The following is a 20,832-nucleotide window of genomic DNA, read 5'->3' on the forward strand; positions in this document are numbered from 1 at the left end:
AATCTTAAGATGTCATTAACCAATCACAGAGCCGTATTAGCATCTTAAGATATTATACTTAAGACGGTCTGGAAATAAGATCTGATTATGAATACCGGCCACAGAGCCGTATGAGCATTTTAAGACATTACTTAAGACGGTCTTGAAATAAGATCCGACTATGAGCGGTATTCATAGTCGGATCTTATTTCAAGACCGTCTTAAGTAATGTCTTAAGTTGCTAATACGGTCATTTGATTGGCTGGACGGGGTCTTAAGACTGCTTTTGACCAGACTTAAGACGATCTTAGATATAAGATCCGACTATGAATACCGCCCTATGGCTGCGTTCCGATATTCACTGTCGGTACTGAAAATCTATAGTGTACGTTACGTAAACTATAGATTTTCAGTACTTGCAGTAAATATCGGAACGCAGCCTCAGAATACCGGCCTCACTTTTAGAACCAACCAATCAACGCAGAGTGTTGATAAGACGAACTCAACAGTTGTGTCTGCTGAACGCGGCCAATGTGAACAAGGTGAAAAGTTTGAAAGATTTAATCGCATCGGGGTAACATCGAATTTGATCGATCACGACGAGAAAAGAACGAAAAATTTCTTCGTAACGATCGGTCAATTCCTATGCGACCTCAATGCAATCTCGATCTTTAAGAGCGACAATTTTAATCTGACCAATTCGTTTTAATTGCATAAAAGTAATACGGTTTACGGCCAAACGTGCAGTTGCCGAACGATTCACGTATTGACGAGCGTCATTTCCGGAGAGAGCATTTCGGACGAGGATGGGCGGGAAGGAGGAGAGAGGGGAGGGGGGGGAGAAGAGGTTCGCTCGCCGAATCCGGTATCGGCCATTTTGATCTGACCTGCCATGGCTGCCATCGTCGTCATCGTCGTCGCGTAACGATTATTCTCGCGTAACGCGTTTCACTTTACTCTCGATCGTTACCCGAGCCGCTCTCAATTTAGAACGATTGTCGCGGCGCCTGCACGTTTTGTAGCTCGATAGTCTCCGGTAACCGAGGGACGCCTCGTCATTCACGTATCTCTCCTCTCTTGTCCGCGAGCAACGTGAAATCTGTGGTCCGCTAATGCGTGGCGTTTCAGAGAGCTCCCCGACTCGCGCAATGGCGGAGGATTTGGATGTCGAGGCGATGCTGGAGGCGCCGTATAAGAAAGGGGTAAGCCTTGCTTCTCTGTCAGCTATTGTATACTGATCTCTCTCTACGCTACCTTTTTCTCTCTCTTTCTCTCATTTGGGTCTCTATCTGGGTCGCCGTCGTTTCCGCCCTCGCTCACGCTCGTGCATCGCGTTGTACGTGCCTCCTATTTTTTCATTTTTTTTATTTTTTTATTTTTAAATAAACGCACTCGCCGCCGTATGAGAGAAAGGGAACCCGCCACTCCTCTATCCCCCTGTCACTCCCGCTATATATATATTTTTTTACTCTCTCTTTCTCTGTGTGTGGTATATGGATAGTTTTATATACAAGTATATATATAAAAAAAATACATATATATGTAGAACAAAGTACGCCCTTGTCTCTGATGTATCAACTATTGATCAACACCTCCGTTTTCTGTACTTATAGATGGTACGTAACATGTACCCTCGCGCTCATAGGATGTGCGCCAGCGAGTTCCTTGCACTTGAAAGACGACGAGGTATTAAGATACAGCAATCATCTAACATCATTTTCTAATAATCTCTTCTCTTTTTTTCCTGTCTCTTCTCTATCCTTATTTCTAGTCTCTCTCTCTCTCTCTCTCTCTCTCTCTCTGTCTCCGTTTTTTTATCTTTTTAAAAATTTTTTTTCTCACAAAGGTGTTAGGTTTCATAAGATTAAAATGGAAATTACACGCGTCACTGTCATGGTGGTACACGCTCACGCAATCAAATGGAGGCAGTTCTTGACAATGATAACGATGATAACTCGTGGTAATCCATGGGAAGCTTCATGCTGTTTGAACACATGGTAACGACATTGGTACCGTTAGACATGAGTCCCTGAGGTCTTTGCGCCAAAGCTTACGCGAATAAAAGTCGAGTGAATGTGCGCGAGTGTGTTTGAATGCAAGAGCGTGCGATTGAACATTTGCAAGCAACTTACGAATCAATAACGTACTCTGAGGGATCCTCGGATTCCAGACTCTATGAGAATTTTTGACATTTGTGGGTTTATAAGGTTTATTACAAATCTACCATCTCGAGCATGTAGGAATTCATGAGTTCGTGCATTTGTGGATTTTTGAGCGTACCTTGCGACTCAAAAATAAGTACACGCGTGTGAAAGTCGATAAAACGTATTGAATAATTCAAATCATTCTTCTTGCACTTTGCTATAACGTAACACTCCTTACTCGTTGTTTTTGCTAAGATAAAGTGTATCTTATCTGTAAGATATAAGAAGCAGAAGGGTACTCCATATTTAACAATACTCCGATACTTAATACTCGTATTCGGAAATCAATTTTACGAAATACTTATTTTCACTATCCTTACATAATCTAAATACATCTTCGTTTCTTATCGTTTAATAATTATTTATCTATTATTAATACATTATCATATATAAGTAGTAGAGCTTGTCGATTGAACTTTATTGTGATTTATAAGTTTAAAATATTTGCAATTGTTATTTCTGTTTGTTTCCACTTAATTTACAGTTACATTATTTGAATACTTCTCTCTTTATATCAAACGTAACAAAGTAATTCTCTTTAGTTCTTATTATAAAGCTGTAAGATAAAAATATTGTCATATTGCCAAAGTGCTATAGTTGTCAGATGTTTTTTTAGGGAACTTGAAAACGTTTTACTTGTAAAGGTTCATGAACGAGCTCATTTTTTACATTTCTAAACCCTGCCCATTGTTTTTGTACAACTTGTAATGATAGCAATTTGCCTTCTAGGTAGTGGCATCGATCAGGTATCACAACACTTAATCGCAGTGCGACAGAAGACACGTCAGGGTTCCGAAATTCATACTTTGCTTTTAGCTTATTATTCTCTACTAAATTCGACGTTTCGAAATTGTTTACAAAATGCCTATTCATCTTATTGATCAGTTTTCAGTGTAGCTTGAGGTAAATGACATGAGTCATGTACCTACGCCTACACGTAGAGAGCTCCAATTTTTTAGAATTTTAAACGCGCAGTAATAATATAATTTCTAATGTACTGGTGATTTGCACGTAAAGACATTATTGTACATCTGTGCGTAATTTTTTGTAAAACGTTTTTGCTCTGAGAAACTGGATAGGAACTTTGTAAGCATCCTGCGTTACGTCTTAAGTTTGCAAGGTGAAAGTATAGTAAATTGGCCAGTAAACTAAAACAAGATAATTATATTTATTCAAGAAAATTGTTTCAAGAACTTGCTTTTGTTCTCCATCCGAATATTTCGTCTGCTATATCCTTAATAAAGTTCAACGCTCACCAAGTGAATTAATGTTTGAATTGTAAGATAAGAAATAACTGTTGTTTGTACCGTCACTTGCATTGTCATTGAAACACGCTTTACAGCGAGAACGAAAGAATTTTCTGGGCCGGATCGCGAATCTGTGCGAGTTGAATCTTGCAGAGTGGGTCGGTCTCTTCCCTGTGTTGGAAGAGAGGGGGGTGGGGAAAGAACAGTAGTCTAAAACGATCCCCTGATTAACGAGAGACACACTCCCTAATCAGCAAATGCGCGTTGGTAATCGTAGGCTATATTAGCGATTAGGGGTGCTCGCTCGCGTCTCTCGCGTTTACACCCTTTTGAAATCGTGCTGTCTTTGATGAGGGCTCTCTTTTGCAGAAGAAAAAGGATGTGTGGTTGGCCATTGGTAGTTTAAACACCAAGGCATGCTCAACCCAAGATTGCAATGCTTTCCTAATACCCGATAAAGCAATTGGTAAGTTTGAGCCAGGTGCATGCGACCGTGTCGCATCGCTATGCTCGCCCCGTCTTTCTCTCTCTTTCTCTCTCTCTGTTATACACGCTCTCTCTCACGCTCGCTCTCTCTTCTCTTCTTGTACCTTCCCCTCCCTCAGCGCTCTCGGAGAGTCCCATAGAAAGTTCTGGACAAAAAAAAATGAACAGAAAAGATGAGAAAGAGCACGAGAATTGACGCCGACATCTGTCTCATCCAGCATCAAAAAAAGCATTGCTTTTCCGCAACAAGGGAAGGTTGCTACCGTAGTACTGACAGGCGATACGAAAAATAAAACAGATTCTCTCGTTCGTAATTCTCGTTGAATTTGACATTTGACATTTGACAATAAAACAAAAGATATTAAAAGAAATACATACATATATATATATTATATATATATATAACGTTATTGTTATATTTATACATATTTATAGTGAAAAGACTGTCGTTATGAAATTTACTAACGTTCTACGATTTGCTTTTTGTCCCCTTGTTCGCGCGTCCCTGCCACATCGGCTGGCTGGCATGGCATTCAACTGTTTGCTGTTCGTAGGAGCAGGACTCCTCTTCCAAAGACAAGTCCTCCAAGGAGAATGGGTCTAGTCGCAAATCGTCTGGGTGAGTAGAACCTTCTTTTGAATTACTTAGTTATAGTGAAAATTAAATGGAGATTGTAGATGAGGATTACAAAACTTAATTGCACGACCCTTGTATTTAACTTTGAAGCTGAGCAAGACTAGGTGAGACCCTACATCACACATTAAAGCTTATTAGAATTTGGAGGTCTTGTTAAAACACATCGACTCGCCATCGTCTTACTTTCATTTTATTGTGTTTTGAGATTTTACTTGGGTCACTTTCAAAATAAACGAATTTATACGTATCAGTATGTCTGAACGGTACGTTATGGCATTGAATACAATGTGTTAATGATAAAAAGCTAATGATGACAGAGTAACGTTAATTAAGAATAAAAGATATTTCGATTTTCTAATCATTTTATTTAATTTTCTTGTGCTATTCTGTGTGTTCTTTGTTGCAACGTGAAATAATCCTTACGATTGTACAGGTTGTCAAAATTGTCAAGGAATCTGTCATTAGAATATATTGTGACTATTATTTGAGTATTATGTTAGCATGTCGTTAATCCTAATACACCGTCAATACACTGTCGAATCAAGTTAGAGTAAAAAAAAGAAAAAGCTACATTGTCATTTCCCGCAACGCCTTGTGATGTTGTTATATCTTTGCGCCATAATTGAAGCAGCATTAGTCACTCGCCTAACAGACCCATCTGAAGTTTTATTCTCTTTGTTATAGACCCCATACAATTAGTAAATGCCGGTTAATTTCATAATTCCAAAGGTTAAACCTGATGATGGTAAGTATATAGGAAGAATATCTGTACTACAGATTCTCCTTTCGTGAAACGATATACTTCCTTATAACTCTGAATGAAAAGACGAAATAAAATTACATAAAATTACTGAGTTGCGTTGTGCTACCTTAATAACCGAGTCTTAGGAAACTCGGTATTAAAGAATACCAAAAAAAATTCGGTAACGCAACTTTCTTTTTATGGCTGAATCAAATATTGTGGAAAATGCATTTTCCAGCATCTCAATATACTCATCATTTTAGCGTCATTCATTCAAATTACTTGCCAAAAAGATTTTAATCCGAGTATTCTAGTGATAACAATATAATTCTATAATAACTATAAAAATCAATGCAGATGTTGAAAGAATTCATTCAAGATTAGCATTATTTTACATATGTAGGGATTTCTCTTCAACAGAATGGTTCAAACCTACTTTTCTTAGTAATTTTTACATTTTTTATTTTTTTAATGGGTTTTTAAATCAATGTCTTAGCTTTGAAATGAAAACCACATTCTTAATTTAATATAAGCTGAGTATAGTACATATGTACAAGAGTATATATATCTAAAACAATTTCATACACGTGGGTATCTTGAATCTCCATCTTGATATTTAAAGGAGTATTATTCAATTCGCTTTATTTCGAGCGAGCCTTTTTAATTGAAGTATTTTTCTTTCGTAGGAAAAGCAAACATCGCTCGCGTTCTCGTTCACGATCCCGAGATCGCGATCGCCGAGACAAAGATCGACGGGATCGCGACAGAGACAGGGACCGAGACCGCGATCGCGGCGACAGGGATCGCGATCGCGGCGACCGCGATCGTCGACGAAGATCAAGATCGCGGGACAGACGGGATCGGGACAGGGATCGGGACGGCGAACGAGATAAGGACAGACGAGACAGAGATCGGGAGAGAGACAGAAGGAGGAAGAGATCGCTGACACCATTGACCCTTCCTAGAGCCCGACCGCCGTTCGGCAAAGGTCACAGTCCGCTTGGAATGTAAGTATATCTGTTACATTTATAATAAGACTTCTATACTAATGAAATTTGAGATGCATAATTGACTAGACCCAATCATGGAATTGCAATCTGTGATTTTGGGGGTATACTTATGCTAAATCAATATGAATATTAACTTTGGTTTTGTTACTATTGCATTTAGTAACAGAAATTAATGTGCAACAATGTCAAACTAAGAGTTCCTCCAATCTTTAATATTTAAGTTTTTTAAAATATTTAATGAATATAATAACATATGTCTTCAGAAACGATGAATTAACACCAGAGGAACGAGATGCTCGGACTGTCTTTTGTATGCAGTTAAGTCAGCGAATTCGTGCGCGCGATTTGGAAGAATTCTTCTCAAGCGTTGGCAAAGTACAGGATGTCAGACTTATCACATGCAACAAAACTCGAAGATTCAAAGGGATTGCTTATGTAGAGTTTAAAGACCCAGAGAGTGTGACACTTGTGAGTATATTAATTGGAGATGACAATTAAATAGTATTTTATGATATGTTTCCTGAGCGTTTTCCTCATTTAGAGAACTTTTGTACTGAATAGCTGGAAAAGTATTTCCTTGATTCTCATGTTACTTTGTAGGCTCTTGGTCTATCGGGTCAAAAGCTTCTTGGAGTGCCTATCGTAGTACAGCATACACAGGCTGAAAAGAATCGCATGGGTAATTCGATGCCGAATCTAATGCCTAAGGGACAAACAGGACCCATGCGATTATACGTAGGATCTCTACACTTTAACATTACAGAAGATATGCTTCGCGGGATCTTTGAACCCTTTGGAAAGATTGACAACATACAGTTGATTATGGATCCTGAAACGGGGCGCAGCAAGGGTTACGGTTTCCTGACTGTAAGTTTTCACGACATTATTCATATGCACAAATGTCTCTCTTTAAATACGCGTCGAGATATTATTTCTTCGTACAATTGAATTAATATTCTTTATTTGTAATCCATAATTGTCAATATCTTGAATACTGTTTGTTATATTTGTGTGAAACTCAAGATCTTCATTATTTTTTTCAGTTCAGAAATGCAGACGACGCAAAAAAAGCGTTGGAACAACTGAATGGATTCGAGCTCGCTGGTAGACCTATGAAAGTTGGAAACGTAACGGAACGAACCGACCTGATTCAAGGACCTTCCCTACTCGATACTGATGAGCTAGATCGTAGTGGAATTGATCTCGGAGCGACTGGAAGGTATGTAAAATATAACATAAAAGACTAAAAAAAAAGGAACAAATTAATATGCGAATTAAGGTCACTTCGTTAAAAAATTTATTATTTTTGAAGGTTACAATTGATGTTCAAATTGGCGGAAGGTACTGGCCTGGAAATTCCTCCCGCTGCAGCAAACGCTTTAAATATGGCACCAGTAATGGCGCAGCCGCAACCACCACCTCAAGCTGCACCTCCCATTGCGACACAGTGTTTCATGTTATCGAACATGTTTGATCCGCAAAAGTAAGTCACGTGTTACCTTGTATCGAACAGTATTATTTTATGCACTTATTTATGCATAACTTTATGCATTGCATATTTGTAGACCTAGTGTTACGTGTGTGTGCTGTACTTTCACTAGGGGGAATATATATGCTAAATAAAAATGTTATCATGATTGATTTATAACATATATGCCAGTTATATGCAAAACTAATGATGACATGACATTCTTATTGTAAAATATCTTTTAAAGCAAGTTAATTATAGTGTATTAATTTCAAACTTGTTAAGAAAAGTATTAATTTACGTAGTTACGGGTTATAATTTTCATTGAAATTAATAAGAAATTATAATTTGTATCGTTATTGTTTCTAGTGAGACGAATCCTAACTGGGCAAAAGAGATCCGCGATGACGTGATCGAGGAATGTAACAAGCACGGGGGCGTTCTGCACGTATATGTGGATCAAGCATCACCGCAGGGCAACGTTTACGTGAAATGCCCGTCGATCGCGACTGCCGTGGCGGCGGTGAACTCGTTGCATGGTCGATGGTTCGCTGGCCGTGTCATAACCGCAGCCTACGTACCCGTGGTGAATTATCACTCGTTATTCCCCGATGCGATGACTGCGTTGCAACTGTTGGTGCCAAGTGCGCCGCGAAGAGGAATGTGATGATCTTGAACGAGCGAGCAAGCAAGCGAGCAACAATCGTCTGCTGATGTGTAAATCCTTGCGTAGTATTGTGTTCTTCTCTCTCTATCTCACATTTTCTTGTTGCTGTCTGGTGAAATCGCATTTTTTATTTGTTGATAAAATGGGGAAAGGAGGCACTCTAAGCAACAGGTTTCAATGATGTCACTCTGATATGTTGTCACTTATGTCACGCATAAATTCATTGTAGTAGTCTAAACATGCGATAAGTTCGATTCGTTTCACGGCACGTCCATTGTTCGCGTGAGCGATTTTGATGGCAATCGAAATTTGTGACAGTTGAAGGTTGTTTGACATTTGCATCTGACTTCAAATGTGAATTGAAGGATTTATGGACCTGAAAATATATGATTCTATGCTACGTTGTATATATATTTATATTATTTCATAATTTTTTATTTAGTTTCCCCTTGTAATATGAAGCAATATAATATAAATACTGATTGTTCTAATTTTTTGGCGATATTATAATACATATAATGCAATTATGAAATTGATGTTTTTTATTTGTAAAGAGCGAAGGCTGTGCGATATCGGCGATATAATTTTGAAATTGATTTTTTTTTGCCAAAACCTGCATGAAGATATCCATATCGCTAAAAAGCGTAAGGACGTCAAAGTTAGATTCAAAAAGCGCTAACAATCAATCAAATAACTCGCGTAACTTCGTTTTTGAGTAAGGACAATTTGTGTTTTTGTTTCTTTTAAAATTTACAGACACCTAAATGTTAATGCGGTGCGGATATTTCACTTTATGTGTCGATGTATTATGTTTCGCAATTGAAATAGCATGTTTTTGAATATTTTAATGAGGTATTCAGTCGATCGTTCATAGCAGTTACGTTGAATAAAGAAAAGAAAGGCCTTAATCCTTTCATCCCTAATCTAGTTCACGTATTAAGTTTGTATCTATAACGTATAAAAAAATACCTTAATATTAAAAGAATAAAAAATCTTGTCAATTTTGTATCGTTTGATTAATCGATTCTATATAATTCCTGTACTACTTTTTAGTTCATATCCTTCCTGGATTATATCCACAATTATGGTAATATTAAATAGGAAGAGAAAATCCAACCTGAATTTTTTCTCTATATTTTCGACTTATCTAAGAGTATAAAAAATGAAATTTTCACAATGATGCGTTATTACAAGCTTATATTTGGGGAAGAAAGGATTAAGGTATTTTAGTGGTTACAAGGGCTTAGCGGAGAGCATTACTTTAGATACATATTAGATTTGTTACATTTATATGGAAGTGGAAGCAAAATGTGATAGAAAAGAGGTCTGCAGGTATTATAAATTTTTCACTCGAATAGTTATTTCACGATCAAGTACTCTTCTACAGTTTAGAATATTGCATTAGAATAAGACACGATTTTAATAAACTATAAATACAATTGTGTCATGTGATCAAGATATATAAAATATATAATCCTTACTATAAAATTTTACTCTCTTCAACACACAACAGAATTTTTAGTATCGGGACATCCTACACCGGATGCCCTGAATATTGCGCCGAAAAATGGACCAATTGAAGTGGATTAATTTCATTTTTAAAGTTGCCGGTAAATCTCATTGCTGAAGTGCTTCTATATTAAAAATATGAGATTAGAAAAAAAAGAACAGCTAATCAAGTTAGTACGGAATAGAATGATTGATTAAAAAATAAAGCAATTACAAAATTTTGTAATAAACATTCTCATTTGCGTTCGTAGATTTAAACGCAATTGTTTATCAATATAATGCTTTTATATTAAACAGTCGCGTTTAAATCTAGAACTATACAAAAGATATCAGAAGTCCGAGTTTTGAAATAAAACTGACAATTTATTTAATTCGTAAAATATAGCACATAAATTTTTATGATTAAATTTATCATTTTATTTATGATTGGTTACTGAATAATTTTTATGAAAGTTAAATCAACAACATTATAAATATATCATATACATGTTTCATGTAACGTAACAATCACGTAATAATTTTCGAATCTACGGTAGAAAAATATAAATAAAATAAAAAGATATTTTAATCGAATATCTAGGAAAGCAAAATAATTTTTTCTATGTTTTTCTACGATATTCTATTGGATTTCTTTGAAACGCTTCGTAACTTAGAACTCAGATAGCTGCAGACTATAGAATTTCTATTCGTCACGCGCAATTGTAGACTGGTAAAATGGTAAAATACAAAAATTCAGATTTTTCTCTTAAAATAGAAGTAAAAAGAACTAAAAACAATTTTGTATACTGCAGTAGAAAGTTTGTATTTCAAATTTAAAGTCCCTCGTTATCTGCAGACCTTTAGCCGAGCCGTCGAAGAAAAAAAAAACAATCTGTATATAAGTTTTTGTAAATTAACTCTATAGCTGTAGATATAAGTAACGTCATCATTTTACTGTATCTTCGTATTACTGAAATATGAATGTACACTTTGATGAGATAAATGAAATTAATGTGATGCACTTGGAATGAAGGATCTGTTCTAGATTACGAGAACTTGTTGCATTTTTGGCAATATATTTTTCCCAATCCACAGTATCCCTTACGACTCGTTTCTCATTCTAAAACAAGTTTTTGCTATCTGCCGATTGATATTAATCAATTGAACAAAATGTTATAAATTACATAGCATGTAGGTATCTGTTGCAGGAAATGTAAGTTGTATTTTCTCTATTTGTCGAGATTATATGACTTTCTGATCATCATGGCATTACAGTGAGATTATAGATATATTAATACGTAATGTTAAAAAAAATCTCTAAATATTGCAACAAAATTTGCTTTTGTAAAACCTTAGTTAATATTTGATGCGCAATAATAAATTAATACGAAATTTATTTTTAAATAGTTAAAGACGGGATGAATAATTCAAACATTGTAGAATTATTCAAATCTTGAAATAGCGCTCAAGAATAATAAGTAGCAATGATGGCAATAGAGATTTTACATTAACGCTTGATGATTATACACTCTTTTGTTTGTATACATTCCCCCATGTGTGCACATAGGTTTAATCACTATGTTTGATACGAGATATTAGAGGTAGCTCTATTTAGTAATGTCCAATATTTATTATTCTTTCAATTTTAAATCAGCACATAAAGATATATGATCACTGGGAAACACCACGGATGGCAAACCTGTGTGAAGAGTAAGCTCTTCCTTACTAGGCATTGGGACCACTTGTTCTACTACGAACTTGTCTCTCTCATAAAATATGTAGTCCAGACAGGCAGAGAACTCCGGCGTGTAGTTTGTATATTCCGGCGTGCCGCAAGCACTAGACATGCAAAGATCCTGTTTTAAAGATATATTTTTTATAGCTTCCTCAGCATCTGAAAAAGAAACAATTTTTTTTTCTCATTTCGCAAGATACAGTCATTTCGATCGCGACACGTTGCATGGCAAGACAAAGAGGGTAACGAAATCAGAAAGAAACGAGTTTTCGTAAACTGATAATATTGAAGAAAGTCACTCACTACTTTTCCAGTCTTCGCAGGTTTCTGGAACGTAATTCTCAGTCATCAGTTGATAAATGCCGCATTCCGGGACACTGTTAAAGTCTCCGCAAAGTAGCACACTCACGTTACATTCAGGATTCTGTCAACGTACATACGACGATTGTCAATAAATTGTAGTATAATACAAACTCTTATAACGCGTGAGATAATACGCAAAAGTATCAAAATAACTTTTTCAAATATTTTTCTAGGTGTGAATGTACGAGGTTGGAGAAAGTATTTACCTCTTCTCGAATCCTTTTCGCGACATCGTGTATATATGTAACAGCATAAAATCCTTGCAACAAACGTATATGATCCGAATCAGGTTTAAAGTATAAATGTGTGTTGCCGATAATCAAGATCTCAGATCGGTTCTCTTTTGATCGTAACGTCGTCACCTAAATCATTGCTAACTTTTATCTGATGAGTATGATAATATCTACTTAATATCTATTTAAGATCTCAATTGTATCATACGCGATTACCTGAATGGTTGTATTTCTACCCAAAAATCTTTCCTTCATCTTGTCATTGTCGATTTTGGACCAGATGGCAGCAAATTTAGGAAGATCAACGTTTTGAGCCATTACGCTGTATTCGAATCTTAATTTCTCAAATCTATCCTGATTGAAAAATGTGGCGAGTCCTTCGCTAATTTCATTTTTCGTAACAAACACGCCATCGTAATTCAGCATGTACAGAGAAGGTAACAAATCATATTCGTATATACTTCTATCAACTTCTTGCAAACAAATTATATCGCCATTAAAACCTATAATAAAATCATCGTATTAAAGTGACGAAAATGATTATAAACTTGTTATATATTGCTTGACTCGATAATCTAAAACACTGTTTTTAATATTAAAGACTTTGGAAAGAATTGGTTTCGTGAATTAATAATAATTTAATAGTTTATTAATATTAATAAACTATCAGATATTCTAAACTTTTTCTATATATAAAGAAAATTATTCAAAATATATTTTACGTTTCTAATAAAATTATTTAAATAGCTTAGATAAATTATATTTATCACTCACCTATTATTTCTTTAAGTACCAATTGCTTTCTGTAGTCCATGTCTAAAGCATATTGTGGACAGTATGGAAACAATACATCCTTAGAAAAATCAGAATCGGCATACGTATCTGCCAGTATATTATAACTTATTATCCTGAAACTATAATTTTCCTTCTTGAAGATACAGATGGCAAATAAAATGTATATGTTTAATACAACATCGTTTTATTATAAATAATATAGATTTTTCTACATTACTCATCGTATTCATTTTGAGTATCGTACCTCCTGCCTGATAACTTATGTTTTGTGAACTGATGTCGAATGTCGGATGGGCATTGTCCAGGTCCGGCTTCCACGACATTCTTCGACTCTACTTCCATCCTAGAGCCAAAATCTGATTCGTTTCGCGGTTCACAGTTAACTTTCAAATGGCAGCCAATGTCGGTCACGTTGGGTACGTATAAATATCCATTGCTTACGTGTGTCCACAAATTCGGCTTATTGTTAATAGAATCGTTTTTGTACCAGTCGAAAGTCGATTTCTTTGTGTCAGTGTACAGTGACTCAAACTTGGATGGATAAGTTGGAAAACCTGCCAATATGCTCGATGGTAATGACATTCTGATGATGTAAGGCGCATTTCGCTTTACTAAGAAAGTCTTCTCAAAAATGATCAGTTTTAGCTCTGCGGAATCCTGTAGAAGGCTTTGGCATAATGTATCGCCATCGACTTTGACATCATTCTTGAGAAGCATGATCTTCCCAGTCTTCACATTATCGTTTGACAAATCAGGCATCTCCGCAGCAGCATTTTTCTTCCTTTTTCTCTCTATCTAAAGAAATAAATCTCTTGTTTCTCAACTAGATATTTTTTTATTCTATATACTATATTTCATTTTAAATACCCCTATCCCTAGAAATATTTCTACTGATTTTGATACAATTTTTCACAAGTTGTAAGAAATTCTATTTTATATTCGTAAATTTTTTTCTTTTTAGAAAAATCCTTTTTCTTGGTTACAGTATATATTCAATATATTCTATCTGTTATAAAATAATACTATAATTCTATAATATAATGATAGTTGGGAATCGGATAATAAAAAAAGAAGAGGAAAAAAGGGGGACATTCGTTTCTCTCACCTTTTTGTTTACAAATTTGCAAACATTTGTGTCGACCCTTTTGAGGAAATTGTTCACACTTTCCGCGGCCTGCCTGGAAAAGTTGAACTGACGGTCGACCTTCGTCGTCTCGTCCACATAACGAAACGAGATGTCGAACAGGTCATTGCCTTTCTCGTAGCGGAGAAATGCTTCGTTCATCCTCAGCGTGAGTTTCGGTTGACAGTGCTTACTGCGATACGGCGTGAGAATCGGTGAAATTAGGTGTACTCTGTGTGCGAATAATTTAGCGAATGTATTTCGCATTATAATCGATCGCGGTTCATTCAGCCTGGATGTATTTTAGATCTTCAGGCGGGCGGAATTGGTTAACTAGACAAAAAAAATGTTAATTTAAAATTAAATGTCTAAAAAATTTATTCATGTAATCATCGTGTACATACATGGTAGATAATCAGGAAAACCCGTTGGAGGTTATAAATACCTTCACGGTATTCTCTCGCTCTTGTACCAATCCATCCATACACGGAACGGAACACGGATACACGTGCGACAACTGCGACAACTAGTACCAGACAGAGAAAAGCTTGAGAGAGAGAGAGAGAGAGAGGCCATCCCGGTGTTTTTCCGGTTTTTCGACCGTCGAAGTCGAAAACCCCTGTACACTAGCGCCAGTACATCCATTTTCGAAATTGGTACTACGTAGCCACGTTTATTTTCCGATACTGCCGATAAAACATCATTTGGTGCGCGTCCGCGTGCTACATCTGCAAATTGTGCGGTTTCATCTGGGCTGCGTTCGAAAACTTTACTCGAGTGCACCCAGCACCCACAGCACGGAGCACGGCGACGCGCGCGGAGCACAAACACTTGACACTTCACACCTGTCCGAAATTCATCGGGAGAATGTTTGAGTAACATCCGCGGGTAACGGTATTCCGAGCTCGTCGACGAAAACAAGTAGCAAACTAGCAAGGCCGTCTCGCCGATAGAAAGAATCGTCCGCGCGCCGAGTTTGAACGTACGCTGCCATACGCTGCTCCGAAACTCCGAAGTCGACGGATTCATTTAACCGATTCAACGGTCGCGCCCGCGCCGCTAGTACGGACTGTGCGAGTGTGCGGCGCCTAGTACGCCGGCGCGCGCACGCGCAAGCGGCGCAAGTAATACGTGACACGTTCAACGTCGGTGTGAGACGTTGTCGTTGTCGGTCGTGTGTCGTGTAATTCCTTTCTCGTGAACGAAAAGAAATTCGGTTACGGGGTGTTGCAAGCTGAACGTACGCCGAATATTCCGTTCCTTCGTGTCGACTGAAACGAGGGAGATGCCGTCGCTAGACGAAATGAACGTCGAATGCCGTGCTGGACGCCGCGCCGGCGCCGTACATATCACCCTGCCGGCTGTGATTTGGCGGGTCTCCTGCAGTCACTGCAGTGCGCTGTCATTGAATGGTGAGTGAATTATATGTACATATGTGAGAAATAAATGATTCGAAGCGCGATACATCCGAATCTTAATGGAATCGTTGTTCCGCGTGTCGCAGTGAAACGATCGATAACCTCGGAATTCACGTCTCCTGTCTCCTGTCTTCGTTTCGATTTTTTCGAATGAGTGAATCGCGCGGAGAGACTGGGAGAGACGCTTCAATGACTGTGTTTACATGACACCGTTAATCGGGTTTTATAACATCGGTAGTTGTCAGGAAGACCAATCGTAATCATTCTTCAGAAGAATGGAATAGCTGTGATTGACCGGCCTAAGAACTACCGATGTTATAAAACCCGATTAACGGTGCCGTGTAAACGGAGTCAATGAATAGCTTGAACTCTTGTTAAGTGCGGAAATTAATAATTAATTAAGTGATTGAAGAGAACGATCACGCGTTTGACGTTTCATTTGCAAACGATCGCGAACGAGAGAGCGAACTTGCTTCGAAATGCGTATATGAATATCGAGAGTGCGAACAGCTGAAATGTGCATCCACGAATACAATTCCGTTTTTCGTTCAAAAACAGACACGTAATTCGCTCGTTCACACGTAATTCGTTACGTTTACAAATGTTTCAAATTTATTTATATGTGCTTATTTATTCCTCCTACTTTATACCTCTACTTTATAGAAAATTAACATTAAATTCTATCGTTCGTAAAAATTTCGTCGCGATCGTTCTTGCAGCGCGGTGATCGCGCATACCATAAAAGACGATAAACCGCGCGCGTCGTCATCAAGATACTTAAAAATTATAAAACATTCTCTGTTGCTTGTTTCCCAAATATTATTCGTTTTGCTTACAAAATTTTCCATAAAGGCCTGTTGTCTCGTATTCGGATTTTTAAATTGATAGGAGATACATATATTTTATTTGAAATAACCCAGACAGCACACATGTCCAAAAGCGGGACATAAGCACATAAGACATCTTTTAGACAATAAGTTAATAATATTTATCGATACATGTAAGATATAAATATTCTCGATTGTAATTGGTTGAGAATCAGTTTATTATATCTTACATGTATCGATAAATATTAACTTATTTTATATATTTATATTATATGTTAATGTTAAATATCTAATAGCCCTCTCTCCCTCTCTCCCTCTCTCACTTTTTCTCTTTCCGACACTGCCGATAAAACATCATTTTGGTGCGCGTCCGTGCAGTCAGTGCAATTTGTAGGTATGGTAATGATGTTTTATCGGCAGTGTCGGAAAATGAACGTGGCTACGTAGTACCATATTCGAAAATGGATCCACTGGCGGTAGTGTACAGGGGCTTTCGACGGTCCCACAAAAAAGGCCGGGATATGGCCTTTCTCAGGCTTCTCTCTGCTAGTACTAATAGATATAACTCCGCCAAGTTATTTCGCCATTATCATTTCGGAGTAATTTTTTTGAGTTTATCGACAATATGGTAACTGTGTTAACGATGATCGGTATTGGAAGAAAAAGTGAGTATTGTATCGACAGACACTCGATGTCGAGATTATTTTAATTCTCTTAGATGGCGTTAAAAGTATTATTGTAGGGGCGGTCTTCTATGGCTGCGTTCCTTTTGACGCTTTCAGCGCTGAAAGCATCGCTCCATTTCTGTTTGATATTCGATGTGTAACGAAGACAAAATGGTGCTTAAAACGTTGAAAGCATCAAAAGGAACGTAGCCTATATACATGTAGAAGCCTATGAGCCTGTGAGTAGGGGCTTTTTCTTATTAGAAAAATTATATTCGTGACAAAGAATTAAGAATTTGAAAGAAGAATTTGAAAGAAGATTGAAGTTACACAAGTTAAGACTGCACTGATGGGATGGGTGAGTGATACCATGAAATTTTTTAAATAAAAACTTAGTATTGCAATACTGTTGCATGCTTTCCATTTATTGACACAAGTCGACACAAATGTCATTCTATTTTTCTTTGCATTCAATGAATAACAAAGACAGAACAACACTTGTGTCAACTTGTGTCAGTATAAATGGAAAGCACTTTTTATGTAGCTCTTGTGCAATATAGACTTTATAGAATACGTGTTTTTATCAAACCACTATTGTATATTATTTTCTACTGATGAAGAAAATTGAGGCTGGATGTTAAATTTTACTTTTCTGTATATTTATATACGGTTCGCGCAGAGATACACGGCGGTCTCGCGCTGCGCGTGTACTTGGCGCGAGACACTATATATACCGTGTCTCTTGATTTTAATAAGAAAATTTAGGGTTTGACTTATCGAGAAAATAGCGTTTATCCTATCTTTTACACTTAACAGAAAGAAAATAATTACAGATTTACAGTTGATTAAATTGTAAAAGAGATTTGAAAAATCGAATAATCAAAAGTTGAATAGATTCGAGTTTCGTGTCGAATAACTCTTTAACTCTTTGTTTGAGAATTTTTTTATTTTTCCAAGAAATTGTGTTAGTCTCGATTCTGCAAGAGATAAACGGGAGATAATGTAATTCAATTGTTTATTTGTTGTTGTCTTCTAATTTTCTTTCCCCGTATTTTTTTCCTTTATTGTATCTTTGTTGTTCTCTAATCGCGTTTCTCCGCGTTCTTCCGATTTTGTTTGTTCGCGTACTTCTGATTTTGTTTCCTCGTATTTTTCTGACTTCGTTTCTTCGCATTCCTCTGACTTCACTTTCTCGATTTGTTCCGATTTCGTTTCTTCGCATTCTGCTGGGTTCGCTTCTTCGACTTTTTCTGATTTTGTTTCTTCATGATTCTCTGACTTTGTTTCTTCACGATTTTCTAATTTTGTTTCCTCCTGCTTCTGTGATTTCGTTTCTTCACGATCCTCGGCTCTTGTTTTCTCCTGATTCTCCGATTTCGTCTCTTCGCGTTTTTTAAATTTTATATCGCTTTGCTTCGCAAAAGTCATTTCTCCGGTTTTAAGATTCTCGTTAGACTTCTTTTTAAAGTCTTCTCTCTTTTTTTCTTTCAATCGCTCCGCTCTTGTTGTATATTTGACGGTCACGCATGTCGGTACTTTTTTCTTAATCAGCTGTAAATATAGTCAAATTTAATAATCGCGCTATCGATAATTTTCTAATAATTGTTTACCTTACGGGGTAATATTTTTTTGCTTGCAACTTTTTTAGCAGTTATAGTCTTATCCCAGGCTAATTTCTCCTGCCACCAAATTCGCTGATACTCGTTCGAAAGTAGTTGTTCTATGCGAGGTTCTCTCTCTCTGTGTATGCATGCAAATTGCACATAAAAATATTATTTATAATAGTATTGGATTTAATATATATAATAATCATAATATTAAAAATATTATATAAAATTAATAAACAATATAAATGTGACGTAATAAATTACATTTTTCTAAGATTTAATAACGAAAAATATAACAGAAGACTCAACAAATTTAATTTATATTTGTTTTTTTTTTCATGTTACAAGGCATAAAAGATTTTTAAATTCTTAACCAGCACAATAGACACCGTCAAAATTAACAAATTTAATCGGTTGTCATTCGCTTTTATACTTTTCTGTTTATTTGGAACTTGTTTTTGAATGTTTTAAAAACCTTTTAAATTGAAGAATTATTATTTATATATATAATAATTTTTTTATAAAAATGTAAGATATTGACTTTTTTGCATGGAGCATCGTGAAAATAATTTTATTGCATTTTTCTTGAGGCTGAGATTCATTTACAATTTTGTATTATTAAACAATTTAGTACCTATTATAATATCTTAGAATCTGACACGAATTATAGATTGTTTAAAAGTGGACTTTATATTATATATTATCATATTGTTATATCGTCTACATTAAATTAAATATGATTTTGGATGGCAATTGAACATCTTATTATTACTAATCTTATTGTACAATTATACTGTTACATTATCTAATCCAAAATCGCATTTAATGTAATATATATATTCATTCTCCGGCTGCTCCGGTCCCCGTTAGATACGATAAATATTCATACTTTTCGTAGGATGGCACGAACCCTCTTCTTGTCGTCGTGTAACTCGAGGACACGATGTTGTCCGGTATCTTGCGTGGCACCGCGGGCGTCCATGCCTTTAAAGTTAAACGTACATCCGTTGCATTCATACGGACGATCCCGGGGACACCTTTGAACCTATCTATCCCGCGACGGTTATTAACGATTCGCCGCGATTTCTTCTCGGATTTCGCGAGTTCTCGCGAAGGTTATCGCGGAGGACGAGCTTGACAAATGCGTGGCGGATGCCGAGACCGCTGGCCGAGTAACGAAGGTGGCTCTGGAACGATGCGCTTTCTCGATGCAATACTCGATGAGGTCACCGAGCGATATTTATCGACGCACATGTCGGATTTCGCAGATAAAGCGAAACATATATATATATATATATATATATATATATATATATATATATAACTATTAAAGACCCGACAAATAGATATATTTGTACCTTTCAACCTGCGTCTGCTCACATTTTTGCAATAAAAATAAAACAAGAGTAATAATAATATATTATATTATAAGTGTAATAATGATATTATATTATTAATTCGGTAGATATTATAATATTTAGTTGGAAAGAAACTAGCATTACTCGTGTGTCACGTGAATCTTTCTACACTCTTGAATATTTTACATTTTCCTTTATTAGCGAAATGATAGGTTTGCAATTTTTTATCGCGAGCGTGGAACGACCCGCATTATCCATTGTTAAAAAACCCAGACTTAATCCATTGTTAAGTCAATAGTCACACTTCATCGTTCTCTCTTTTCCGCGATTGGTTTTATTTTACATGTGAAAAGTTTTTGTGTGTATAAATTTGTCTTTAAGGGATAAAAATCATAAATTTCATAACACAGACTGGAAAAACCAATAAACAATCAATTTCGTTCTTTGTGATAAGATCGACATTCTATATTAATGGATAAAATTATTCAACTATTAATTATATTAATACTTAAATTATTAAAACGTGTGATCTGAGCGATGACAACTACTTACAATATGTGTTACACGCATTGAAACAAATCTGAGATGAACGTGATTTTAATCTTTTTCTTTTAATTTAAGTAACTAATAAAATTACATCATATTACGCTACTAAGCCCCTTGGTTAGGTCCAATTATCAAAATAAACGATCATTTGCAATGACAGTTTCTCACGATTCGACTTAAACATACAGCGAGAGGATTAATCAGCATCGCGGGAAAGAAGCAATAACGAAATTC

General features: G+C 36.3%; 3 protein-coding genes across 5 annotated transcripts; 1 reads left to right on the forward strand and 2 right to left on the reverse strand.

Annotated features, from left to right (window-relative positions):
• The first annotated feature begins 836 nt into the window (after positions 1–836).
• Positions 837–10,977, forward strand: Caper (RNA-binding protein 39-like protein Caper). The gene is made up of 8 exons (XM_071715663.1): positions 837–1,181; positions 4,471–4,535; positions 5,982–6,302; positions 6,569–6,773; positions 6,906–7,172; positions 7,349–7,524; positions 7,618–7,788; positions 8,143–10,977. Exons 1-8 carry the CDS (start codon positions 1,092–1,094, stop codon positions 8,438–8,440), a joined length of 1,593 nt encoding a protein of 530 aa, XP_071571764.1. The 5' UTR covers positions 837–1,091; the 3' UTR covers positions 8,441–10,977.
• A 557-nt stretch (positions 10,978–11,534) lies between these two features.
• On the reverse strand, positions 11,535–14,755 carry LOC139777953 (2',5'-phosphodiesterase 12). Of its 3 annotated transcripts, none has more exons than XM_071715660.1 (8): positions 14,582–14,755; positions 14,160–14,510; positions 13,299–13,849; positions 13,034–13,173; positions 12,476–12,762; positions 12,233–12,388; positions 11,967–12,087; positions 11,535–11,822 (listed from the first exon to the last, which is right to left on the reverse strand). In XM_071715660.1, the coding sequence occupies exons 2-8, from the start codon at positions 14,442–14,444 to the stop codon at positions 11,560–11,562; spliced, it is 1,803 nt and encodes a 600-aa protein (XP_071571761.1). In that variant the 5' UTR covers positions 14,445–14,510; positions 14,582–14,755; the 3' UTR covers positions 11,535–11,559. The 3 variants fall into 3 exon arrangements, with proteins under 3 accessions (XP_071571761.1, XP_071571762.1, XP_071571763.1); XM_071715661.1 differs by having other exon boundaries at positions 14,623–14,748; XM_071715662.1 differs by lacking the exon at positions 14,582–14,755 and having other exon boundaries at positions 13,299–13,845; positions 14,160–14,290.
• A 3,257-nt stretch (positions 14,756–18,012) lies between these two features.
• On the reverse strand, positions 18,013–19,869 carry LOC139777963 (uncharacterized). Its single transcript, XM_071715677.1, has 3 exons — positions 19,584–19,869; positions 18,698–18,827; positions 18,013–18,638 (listed from the first exon to the last, which is right to left on the reverse strand). Exons 1-3 carry the CDS (start codon positions 19,709–19,711, stop codon positions 18,120–18,122), a joined length of 777 nt encoding a protein of 258 aa, XP_071571778.1. The 5' UTR covers positions 19,712–19,869; the 3' UTR covers positions 18,013–18,119.
• Between the last annotated feature and the right edge of the window lie 963 nt (positions 19,870–20,832).

Source organism: Temnothorax nylanderi, unplaced genomic scaffold (assembly GCF_030848795.1).
Source record: "Temnothorax nylanderi isolate EJ_2023f unplaced genomic scaffold, tnyl_v1.0 TNYL_tig0169_pilon, whole genome shotgun sequence".
Lineage (NCBI taxonomy): Eukaryota > Metazoa > Arthropoda > Insecta > Hymenoptera > Formicidae > Temnothorax > Temnothorax nylanderi.